Consider the following 12,521-nt stretch of genomic DNA (forward strand, 5'->3'; position numbering starts at 1 on the left):
AATGTGGCAGAGTATGACTTGGCAGTAAAGAAGTCTTCTAAGGAAGTACTTTTAAGCAACCATCTAAATGACAAGGAGCTATCCATGTGAAGATTGAAGGTAGGAAGAAGAGAAAATTCCAGACAGAGGTACGAAAGCTTGGCATACCTGAGGAAAAGTATAGCAAACAGGGAAAAATGGTAAATGAGATAAGATCACATTTAGCTTTGTAAGCCAAGATAAGGAATTTGGATTTTATTCTAAGCATTCTAGAAAGCCAATGAAAGAAGAGAGTTACAAACTAAGATTATTTTTAGCATCTCATATATCTCTCATTATCTTAGCAAGAGCTTCTTACATCCTTAAGCCTTCACCCTTGAGTTAGTCACTTTTGCCATGAAATAGCCTTGTCCAAGCATTGTGTGGAAGGTACGAAGAGTAGATTCAAATCTAGTAGAGCACCCCCTGGTTCCCACAGGAGACAACTCACTAGTCCCCTATAAATGAGACGATCACAGCCAAGGAAATATTCTACCACCTGGATATATACTCCAACAGCAAAGTTCAGAGAATGCCAGTGCCCTTCAAGACTAATGGGCCCTTGTGAGTTGCTAGAAAAGTTTATATAGCAGCTACCCAAGAAGCTCAATATACAGACCAACACATAGACAGTCTGGGTACCCTAGCAGGCACAGTTCCAGGTGGCGGCCCTGAATCTCCCAACTTCATGTTTATCAAATACTTTTGTCCTTTTATGCTTAAGAGGCTGCTAGAGCCATCTAATTAAGAGACAACAGTAGTATGGACTAGGGTGGTAAACATGGATATGGGGAGGAATAAGCATTTTCTAAGGAGAACCAACAGGATTAGATTTCATGAGTGAGTTAGGGGAAAGAAGCAAGGATAACTCCCAGGTTTCTGGCATGAATAACTGGATAGAAGGCGCTATCATTTAATAAGATGGAAAAGATCTGGGAAAGCACAAGTTTGAGAAGGGTAGAATGGGCAGGAAATCAAGCGTATTATAAAGAATATATAAAATTTGAGATGCTCATGAGACATCTAGGTAGAAACACTAAGTAAAATGTCTTTCAGAACAGAAAATACTCAAGTGGGGATCAGACCTATCTCTGACTAACATGTACTATAAAGCCCTATCACTTAATACAAAGCCTAATTTAATCACAGGATTGACAAAGAAAAATATAAAATCCCTATTTTTAATACATTTCTGGTCTGAGAAAAGGTAAAACAGCCCACACACTCATGCATAAGCTCATTTTATTTCAGGGGATCTTGTGATCCTCTAAAACTGATTAAACCTAGAACAAAGAGCAATGCAGGCCTGACAGGGAGGAAATTACCTGCCCTTAGTGGCTTTTTAGGATTCAAACTTTTGAAAGCTGTTTTGCCAAGTACTCCCATCCAACCCCACTAGAGCCATTTTAGGAAACTTTAAATGGGAAAATAAAGAGTCAGGGAAACCAACACCAACTGTGAGTGTTTACTATCTCTGGCACTTAAAGACTGTCATTTCGATACACAGAACTATTCTGTGAGATAGGTATTATCATCTTAATTTTTATACATAAAAAAAAACAAGCTCAACACAATTTAAAAGTTTACCCAAGAATCATGGCAAAGCCTGGACAGGAGAAATTATTTAAGTGTTCAAATCTCAAAGCTTATATTGCATAACACTTTCATTACAGTCCTAATATTCTAAAATAGATCAATGTACTACTTCCTAAAATTTAAATGCCCATAGTAAATTAAAGGAATTAAAAAACTGTAAATTATAAACTGGAAGAAAAGGAATCAGAAAAATATCAATATCATCTGTCACCTGGGCTACTCCAAGAGGCCTCTAACAACTGTCTGTTTTTACTCTCACTTCTCTAATGCAATCTCTCACAGCTACCAGAATTATCTTCCTAGAACAGATGTGATGTCAATACTTTTCAGTGATTTGCTAATGCCTGCAAAATGAAGTTTAAACTCTTCTGGGGCATTTTACACTGCTTACTCTGTACGTTTACAGCCTCTTCCTATACCAAACTCCACCCAGGCCCGTGGTAGTCTAACCACTCTTAGCTGTTTGCTGTCCCTCCCAAGTGCCTAGTACTTTCATGCCTCATACGTGCTACCCCCTCCACTTATGATCCTTCTTCCTGTTCACCCAATAAAATCCTACTTCTTGACAGACAAATACCCCCCTCTCTTTGACCGGATGGTTCTTTAAACCTAGTAAGTCAAACCGTTCCTGTTCTATGCCCCCACAGCATTTTCCTATTTATATATGGCTCCTACAGCTTTCTATTCTGTCTTAGTTCTTGGTAAGTTTATCAGTTCTTACTTGTTTAACTCACTCTGTAATCCCCTTCATGGCAAGGTTATAACCATTCTTTATAACTCGTAGAGCACTTAGTGATTTAAACCTGACAGGCGTTTAATACATTTGTTGAACCAAATGATTAGCCATGGTAGAAAACAAGTTGCCCTGCTTTATAGTTACTTACACACACACACACACACACACACACACACAATTTATTGCATATGATTTCATGGTACTTATTAATGTTCTTCTGATTCTTCTGTTCTGAAGGTCAACATTTTCACCCGACTGATTCTTCATCCTACCTCTCCAACACAAAATTAAAATCCTGACAATTTAAAGAAAGTAGAAGTAAATCCTTAGCTTATCCAATTTATTTTGTGAATCAGGAGGCTATAATGAACAAGGTAAAACAAACAGGGGTGCTGAGGCCAGGTATGATGAGCAGTATGATGAACTGATAAGAGATAAAACCAGTTAAAGCAAGTGCTACCTCTGTGGTCAGAAGTCATGAGAGGCTACATGAGGTCTCTGTAGCAGAACTATGTCTTGGCTGGGCAGAACTAGATATAAACTTTTGACTTTAAAGTATGAAGGACTCTCCTGGTCTCTAAGCATTGGGAGCTAAATATACGGTGTTCTAGTAAATTTGGGGAAATGGAGTAATGTTTAATTTCAATTTGTAATAACTAAAATAAGATGGTTTCTCTTCCTCAAATGATGAGTTTTGAGTAAGGATTGAGACTAAAAAATTTCTAGGAAATACCAAAGAATTTATTTTGCCCACGTAAGTATAATGCTAGCACACAGCAAGCATCAAAACACAGATAAGCTCAGTAATAATATCGGAAGTTATGTACAGAACATAATTAAACAGGAAATGGCTAAAGACAGGGAAGGATGTAAGAAAACAGACTTATGTCCAAAGTAAAGGACCCAGACCATGGAATTGGAGATAAAGAATAAAGAATGATCCAGAAAATGCAAGAGTAAAAATCAGTGGAACCTGGGACTTCCCTGGTGGCGCAGTGGTTAAGAATCCACCTGCCAATGCAGGGGACACAGGTTCGCACCCTGGTCTAGGAAGATCCCACAAGCCACAGAGCAACTAAACCCGTGCACCACAACTACTGAGCCCGCATGCCACAACTACTGAAGCCTGCGCGCCTAGAGCCCGTGCTCCACAACAAGAGAAGCCATCGCAATGAGAAGCCCACGCACCTCAACAAAGAGTACCCCCTGCTCACCACAACTAGAGAAAGCCCGCGCACAGCAACGAAGACACAACACAGCCAAAAATAAAAATAATAAATTTAAAAAAAAACCACACACACATGAAGTTCTCTAAACAATCCACTTATCAACAGTACTATCATTTAATATTTTAAAACTGTTTTGCTACAACTTATAATACGTGTCATTTCTCTGAAATAAATTTTCTACTTGCCCTCATCTGGTAAGGGGCAGCAATTAGCAAACATACATTGTAAACAAATAATGTATGCATACATGTGTGTGATGTACGTATGTAAGAGTTAAAGAAATAAATTTGAGCAGAACCACAGAGTAACCTTTTAACTTTTGACCCTAAATTTCCCTATGAGTCTTTTACACCAACTTTTTTTTAAAGTTTATTTATCTATTTATTTATGGCTGCATTGGGTCTTTGTTGCTGCATGCAGCCTTTCTCTAGTTGTGGTGAGCAGGGGCTACTCTTCATTGCAGTGCATGGGCTTCTCATTGTGGTGGCTTCTCTTGTTGCGGAGCACAGGTTCTAGGCACACAGGCTTAGTTGCTCCACAGCATGTGGTATCTTCCCAGACCAGGGCTTGAACCTGTGTACCCGGCATTGGCAGGCAGATTCTTAAGCACTGCGCCACCAGGGAAGTCCCTACACCGACTTTTAAAACACAAATCCAGCTGTCTGCTCTTTGTTAAAAACTCGACTTTTAAAACACAAATCCAGCTGTCTGCTCTTTGTTAAAAACTCTGGTTACTTCTCATCTCCCTTAGCAATTTTTTTTTTTTTGGTAGCCTTGACACACCTGAAGGAGATGATCCACTCCCATTAATTCTCATGGGTCCCTGCTCTGCAGCAGTGGCTTTTACGGACATCAAGGGAAGTCTTGGCATTTCCCTCCTTCACATCATTTGCTCTGTCATGTTCATTCCTGAAAGATCCTTTTCTACCTTTCTACTTTTTTTCTGGCCATGCCAGGCAGCATGTGGGATCTTAGTTCTCCAACCAGGGATCGAACCCGTGCCCCCTGCATTGGGAGCGCAGTCTTACCCAATGGACCTCCAGGGAAGTCCCTACCTTTCTACTTTTTTTTTTTTTTAATAAATTTTATTCACTTATTTACTTATTTTTGGCTGTGTTGGGTGTTCGTTGCTGCATGTGGGCTTACTCTAGTTGCGGCAAGTGGGGACGACGACTCTTTCCTCCAATGCACAGGCTTCTCACTGCGGTGGCTTCTCTTGTTGTGGAGCATGGGCTCTAGGTGCATGGAATTCAGTAGTTGTGGCACACAGGCTCAACAGTTGTGGCTCGCGGGCTCTAGAGCGTAGGCTTAGTAGCTGTGGCAAACGGGCTTAAGCTGCTCTGCAGCATGTGGGATCTTTTCAGACCAGGGATCAAACCCGTGTCCCCTGCATTCGCAGGCAGATTCTTAACCACTGTGCCACCAGGGAAGTCCTCTACTTTTAAATAGTAGCAATGCTTCAAGCACTACCTCCTTTCACAGTAACTCTAGTCAAATATTGATCTCTCTTTCCTGACAAAGTCATTTTCTCTTCACACCATTACCATATACCATGGCATTTATACTTAACACTTGCATATTTATGCCTTCCTTGAATTTTGGAAGATGTTGAAGAGCTTAGCAAAAAAAAAAAAAAAACTATGCTAATCCATTAACACAGACTAAAAAGTACAATGTCAATTAAGGGGATTTGTGCAAAAAAACTTAGTTCTAAGTTTCTAGCACCAAAAGCAAAGAAGTAAACAATGAATTATGAAGGACACTTGATTCTAGTCAACTTGGCACTTTATTGTTCATTATCTGATGTTCTCCATTTGTCCCATATCTAATGATATTTTTGCTAAATATGCAAATAGATTTTATCCATAATTCATGGTGTTTGTTTTTGTTAAAATGTTTTTGCCCTATACTTGTACATTCTCAAGATTTTTAGACCCAAGATTAAAAAGCTTATAAATGGCTAAGAATTATGTCTTCTTGAGGACATAATGCATTTAGGCATTAAATGTTTTTCTTACTATGACAGTAATGATAGCAAATAAGATAGCCAGTTTATGCAAAGAAAAGACTAAAGGAATATAAACCTATTTATCTGGGGATTGAGATGATAAATAATAAGGACCCCTCACTTTACTATTTTACTCAGTTTTTAAAAATAAAAAGCATGTGTATTACTTATGTAACCTGAAAAGTTGAAACAATCTATCAGAAATTCTTTAAATCAAAGGTTTTAACAATAAGCTGCCCCAAAAAAGAAGTCTTAAGAAGCCTGGCCCAATGTAAATCAGCTACTCAGAGTAGCTTGAGAATGCGGAGGGGAGAAACAATTAGAATCTGAGAAATATTAATATCTTTCACTGAGAATCAGACATTCCTAAAGAAAGAGACTGGAGTTAGTGAAAGAATTCCCAAGAATAAATTCTAACATGCTTTCAACTTAAAGTGTTACTTCTTTATAACTCAATCACTTTTAGGTTTTGAGGAGGACAATAATTATACAGTATATGACCTCATATTCATAACCTAGAAGTGGATATAAGCCAGGTATAGTAAAAACTAAAATAATCAATAAATGCCATTAAATTAAAGGGAGAGAGTCTAGGGTTCCATTGTGTGATAAACACATGCATGTCTGAAGAAAATCCAGTGCCTCACTTTGGCTAGTGCAAGTAGCTTCTATTGATATATAAAGACCTACAAAGAGATCATATGGAGCCTGTAAAACGTCTTAGCCCAGTTTTAAAGAAATTCAATACCATAGCCAAGGAGAAGCACTGAAGGTTTCTGAGCAGGAATGAACAAATCAGGAGGCATTTTAAGAACATTAATCTGAAAGTGATACACTTGATTAGTATGGCTAGAGGAAGAAACAAAGAGAGATTAGGAAAGTAACAACAGCAACCAAAATATTTAATAGGGATTTCTCCAAAAAACATATACAAATGGCCAATAAGCACATGAAAAGATGCTCATCATCATTTAACCATCAGAGAAATGCAACTCAAACCCATAATGAGATAGCTCACATCCATTAGGATGTCTCTAATCAAAAAGATAAGCATTGCAAGGATGCTTACAAAATTGTAACCCTCATACATGACTGTTGGGAATATAAAGTGGTGTGGATGCTTTGAAAAATAATTTGGAATTCCTCACAAAGCTAAACATGGATATTACATGACCCAGTGATTCTACTCCAGAAAGTAGAAGGTATATACTCAAGAAAACTGAAAACATACATCTTCACAAAAACTTACAAACGTTCATAGCATTATTCATAATAGCCCAAAAGTGGAACCAACCCAAACATCCATCAGCTGATAAATGGATAAAGTATGTCCACACATGGAATAGTATTTGGCAATAAAAAGAAATTAGATACTAATACATGCTACAACATGGTTGAACCTTGAAAACATTATTATGATAAGTGAAAACAGTCAGAGACAAAGGCCACACATTTTATGACTCTATTTATATGAGAGATCCAAAATAGGCAAAGCTATAGAGACAAAAATAACTAGGGCTGAAGGTGGTTGGGGAATATGGGGCAGGGGTTTCTGCAGTGGTGAAAATGTTCTAAAATTGACTGGTGTTGGTTGCACAACTCTGAGAATGTACTAACAATCATTGACTTCTAAATGGGTAAACTGTATGGTATGTGAATTATCTCAACAAAGCTAATAAAATCCAAATGAAAACAAAAAATAGCAATTGCCAAAGCATGTTTAATGGAAAAAACAAACAAACCCAAATCCTATACTATACCCAAGAATATCCTGAAATCAAAATGTAATTTTTACATATCTAAACATTACGTTCATTCATTCATTCAGAACCTGATACGTCACAGCCACTAAAGATTTTAAGATTTTTTTCTTTTTATCTTGGGAGTCGGGGGGAAGTAAAGCAGTAGATCTTTTTAAGACTTACCAGTTATCTGAAGTTGTGATTTCATGGTCAGGCTACCCATTGAACCAAGCTGTGATCCACTGTCAGACATAACACCAACAGGACGGCAAACCTGAACAGGGCCAAGGAAACACTATAAACATCAAAAATTCCCACTTGAAAAATATGTAAATAGTGCTAGCCAGGCCATTTCCATGTCCCACTGAAGGCCACACAATAACCAGTGGCCTTCACATTGCTAAATATAATTTTCAATTCTAGTATCCATCCTGCGTTAACCTATCAGCAAAATCTGACATGATCATTCCTTCTTCCATGGTTTTTCTTCCTTTTAGTTCCCAAGACACATTCTCTAGGTTTATGTCCTACATTACTGATTGTTCCTTCTTAGACTCCTTTGATGATTCCTTCTCTTCTCTCCACCCTCCTAATACTGGAAAGTCCTAGGACTCAGTTCTTGTTTCCCTCTTCTCTCATCGCTCCATACTCATTTCCTCAAGGATATCATCCACTGTTATGGCTTTAAATATCATCTATATATCAACAAGTCCCAACTTTATATTTCTATTACAGACTTCACTCCTGAATTCTAAACAACTTCACTTGCGTATCTAAAAGACACTCTGAACTTAACAGATCCAAAATGGAACTCCTGATGTTCTCTGTAAACTATCTCAGTTGATGGCAATTTCATTCTTTCAGCAGCTCAAGCCAAAAACCTTGGAGTCATCCTTGACTCCTTTCTATTTCCTTTCCAACCCGCTGGCAAATTCTGATGTCTCTATTTGTAAAAATATATCTAGAATCTAGACATTTCTCACCACCTCTACCACCAATCTGTCCAGACCCACCTCTGACAGCCATTTTTTTCCTAAATTATGCCCCTCTCCTAGATTAACCTAAAAGGTCTCCCTTTTTCCACCCTTGTCTAGCTTTAGTACCTATTCTTAACACAACCTGGATGATTCTTTTAAAATGTTAAAAACCTTTCAAAACCTTCCCATTTTACTCAGAGTAAAAGCCTGAATCCTGAAAGACCCTATATGATACATGCTTCCACTGCTCCCAACTTCCTGAACTTATTTCCCTGCTACTCTCCTCCCCTACTCAGGCACATACTTCCCTATTATTCTTGAAATATGCCAGCACATTCTTGCCTTTAGACGTTCATTCTACTTGTCTTCTTCACAATATTCAGTCTGCTCCACTTATGATGATCATTTTCTTCTCCTATAAACTATGTGACCTTCTGACATACTAAGTAATTTACTTGGTAAGTATGTTTATTGATTTTGACTCCCTAAGCTAGAATATAAACTCCATGTGAATGGGGGATCTTTTTGCTTTGTTCACTGATGAAACCCAGAAGCCCAAAACAGGGCCTGTGGCTACTGAATTATACTAAATGAACACCTCTAACATATCTTCTTCAGCCAATAATCATGGAAGAGTTAATCCCCCTGTGGAAAGGGCATGATTCGTATACAATAAAAAAGATTTTATAACAAAATCAGAACACTTGGGTTTGATTCCTGGCTACAACACTCACTATATGATACTATTTGAGTCATATAACTTCTCTAGGTCCCAGTTTCCTGTCAGAGAAATGGGGATAATACCACCTCTACCTCACAGGGCTTTTGTAAGACTGAATGATTATATCTGTGGGAAAAAAAATGCTCTGTGAATGTTTATTATTTATCATTAATACTCTTTGAATTTATTTGTTTGTTTATTTATGGCTGCGTTGGGTCTTTGTTGTTGTGTGCAGGCTTTCTCTGGTTGTGGAGAGCAGGGGCTACTCTTCATTGCGGTGCGCAGGCTTCTCACCGCGGTGGCTACTCCAGTTGCGGAGCATGGGCTTAAGTATTTGTGGTTCGCGGGCTCCAGAGTACAGGCTCTGTAGTTGTGGCACACAGGCTTAGTTCCTCTGCGGCATATGGGATCTTCCCAGACCAGGGCTCAAACCTGTGCCCCCTGCATTGGCAGGCAGATTCTTAACCACTGCACCACCAAGGAAGTCCCTAAGTATGTTTTTAAAATAACCTGTTCTTAGGCTTTCGGGGACTTGATAAAAATTTTAAGAATATTTTGAGTGGGTCAAAGTAAAGATTAAACTCAAGCAAAATTTACTCAGCACTCACTAGTTGCCAGGTCCCATGTAAGAAATATACAAATACAATAAGGCAAAATTAGGCTTCCGTTCCCTGGCGGTCCAGTGGTTAGGACATCATGATTCCAATGCAGGGGGCGTGGGCTCGATCCCTAGTCAGGGAACTAAGATCCCACATTCCACAGGGCAACTAAGCCTGTGAGCGCTAGAGCCTGCGTGCCACAACTGGAGAGCCTGAGAGCCACAACTACTGAGCCCACACCACAACTAGAGAGCCCCATGTGCCACAACTACAGAGTCTGCGTGCCACAACTTGAGGAGCCTGTATGCCGCAAGGAACAGCCTGCACTCCGCAATAAAAGACAGCGCAGGCCACAATGAAGATTGTGCAACTAAGACCCAATGCAGCCAAATAAATTAAATATTAAAAAAAGTCATGTATGTACTGATACATATTAGTTTTATATAATCAAAATTACTTAAGTATTTTAAATCCCTAAGAACAAAAAAATACCATTTGTAAAGACAAACTATAGAAACCTAAGTATCAATTGGCAACCAGTTAAATAAATAGCAAACTCATACCACAGAACACTATGCAGCTATCAAAACAACTTACTAATGACTGAAATGGAATGATTCCAAGAACATTTTTTTAAGTTACAGAATATATATAATGTGATGGTATTTTTTCAAACAAAAACAAAGTATATATTCTTGTAGGTAAATATACTTATAAACAAAAGCAGAAAAAGTATACATCCCCTAACTGTTTATAGTGGTTACCTTTGTGGAGAAGGGGAGAGGGTCTGTGTACTACAGGAGGTGGTCATGGGGAACTTTGGTTTTGTATGTATTGCTTGAGTTTTTAAAAAGAAAATGTGTAGCCTACTTGTACACTTTGAAAAACAGGCAAGACAGAGTAGATTGAGAATCTACACTTCAAGTCCCATCTTCTCCCCTGAGCTCCAGACTCTTAGGTCTAACCATTATTTATAACTGCCTGCATGGTTAAAATGACTAAACTGAGGAGACTTCCCTGGTGGCACAGTGGTTAAGAATCCACCTGCCAACGCACAGGACACGGGTTCGGGCCCTGGTCCAGGAAGATGCCATGCCACATGCCATGAAGCAACTAAGCCCCTGCGCCACAACTACTGAGTCTGCATGCCACAACTACTGAAGCTCACACACCTAGAACCCACTCACTGCAACCAAGAGTAGCCCCTGCTCGATGCAACCAGAGAAAGCCCGCACGTAGCAACAAAGACCTACCACAGCCAAGAAAAAAAAAGACTAAATTGAAACTCTCCCTGGCCTCAATAGCACCACCATCCATCCAGTTGCACAAGCCAAAGCTGTGGGCATTATCTTTCCCTCATTACCAAGTTCTAAAGATACTACCTGCAAAATATACCCTGCTATATACCTTAAAATATATGCTTATTTTTCTCCTCTTCTTAACCATCTTAGTCCAAGCCACAAACACCCATCCCTTCCCTGTCAACAAATTACTACAAGTCACTAAATTGGTCTCTCTGCTTCTGCACCTGCTCCCTCTCCCTCCCACCACCCATTCTCCACACAGCAACTAGGGTACTCTTTTAAACACGAAAGTTAGATCATGCTCTACTCTGCTTAAACATCCAATAATTGCCTATCTCACCTAAAATAGAATCCAAATTCCTCACCCTGGCTTACAGAAGTCCCACTACATTCCATCCATGACCTACTCTCTTGACTTCTCCTCATATCATTCTCTCCCTTACCCACTGCAAATATGGATTTCTTTCTATTTCTTAAACACACTAAGGTCATTCCAGACTTACAGGCTTTACACTAACTGTTCCCTCTGCTCGGAATGTTTTTCCCTCTTACCTTTAAATAGCTAACATCTTATATTCAGGTCTCAAGTTAATACTCAAATACTCAGAGAGGTCTTCCCTGACTACTCAATCTAATGTAGCCATCCTATTACTTTCTATCACACCGCTGAAATTTTTCTGATTAAATTTTTTACTGACTATAAGGTCCACAAAGGTAGGCAACCTTGTCTGCCTTGCTAATCAGTGTCTAGAATATTCCACAGTTGTTGTTTTTTTTTAATTAACTAATGTCCGCAATTTATATTTAGGTCCACTCTTTGTGAACCTTATACAGTCCTATGGATTTGTTATTGTTGTTTTGTTTTTTGGGGTTTTTTTTTTTGCGGTACGCGGGCCTCTCACTGTTGTGGCCTCTCCCGTTGCGGAGCACAGGCTCCGGACGCGCAGACACAGTGGCCATGGCTCACGGGCCCAGCCGCTCCGTGGCATGTGGGATCTTCCCGGACCGGGGCACGAACCCGTGTCCCCTGCATCGGCAGGTGGACTCTCAACCACTGCGCCACCAGGGAAGCCCCCTGTCCTATGGATTTTGACAAACACATAACTGCCATGTATCCACTATTATAGTATCACACAGAATAATCTCACAACCCTAAAAGTCCCCTGTGCTTCACCTACTCATCCCTCTTCCCTCACTAAGAACCTCTGGCAACCACTTGTCTATTTACTGTTTCTATAATTTTGCCTCTTCCAGAATGTCAGATAGGTAGAAGCACACAATTTAGAGCCTCAGCCTGGCTTCTTTCACTCAGCAGTATGATTAAAGTTTCCTCCATATCTTTTCAGAGCTCGGCAGCTTTTTTTTAAATTGCTGAGTAATATTTCATGTGTGTTTATTCCACAGTATATACATTTGCTTACTGAAGGATATGTTAGTTGTTTCCAGTTTTTGGCAATTATGAATAAAGCTGCTATAAGTATTCATGTTCAGGTTCCTTGTGGATATAAGTTTTCGACTCAATTGGGTAAACAGGACTACAATTACTGGATGATAAAGGTAAACCTATGTTTTAGCTCTGCCAAATGGTTTT

At 39.3% G+C, this 12,521-nt stretch overlaps 1 protein-coding gene across 3 annotated transcripts in view; it reads right to left on the minus strand.

Annotated features, from left to right (window-relative positions):
- ITCH (itchy E3 ubiquitin protein ligase) overlaps positions 1 to 12,521 on the minus strand; it is a 121,473-nt gene that overhangs the window by 66,453 nt on the left and 42,499 nt on the right. For all 3 annotated transcript variants that reach the window (XM_079946531.1, XM_079946529.1, XM_079946530.1), the window contains one exon: positions 7,513 to 7,603. In XM_079946531.1, the coding sequence (XP_079802657.1) occupies positions 7,513 to 7,582 (70 nt within the window). In that variant the 5' untranslated portion in view covers positions 7,583 to 7,603. The remainder of the gene's footprint in view (positions 1 to 7,512; positions 7,604 to 12,521) is intronic.

Source organism: Stenella coeruleoalba (genome assembly GCF_951394435.1).
Source record: "Stenella coeruleoalba genome assembly, chromosome: 15".
NCBI classification, from domain to species: Eukaryota; Metazoa; Chordata; class Mammalia; order Artiodactyla; family Delphinidae; genus Stenella; species Stenella coeruleoalba.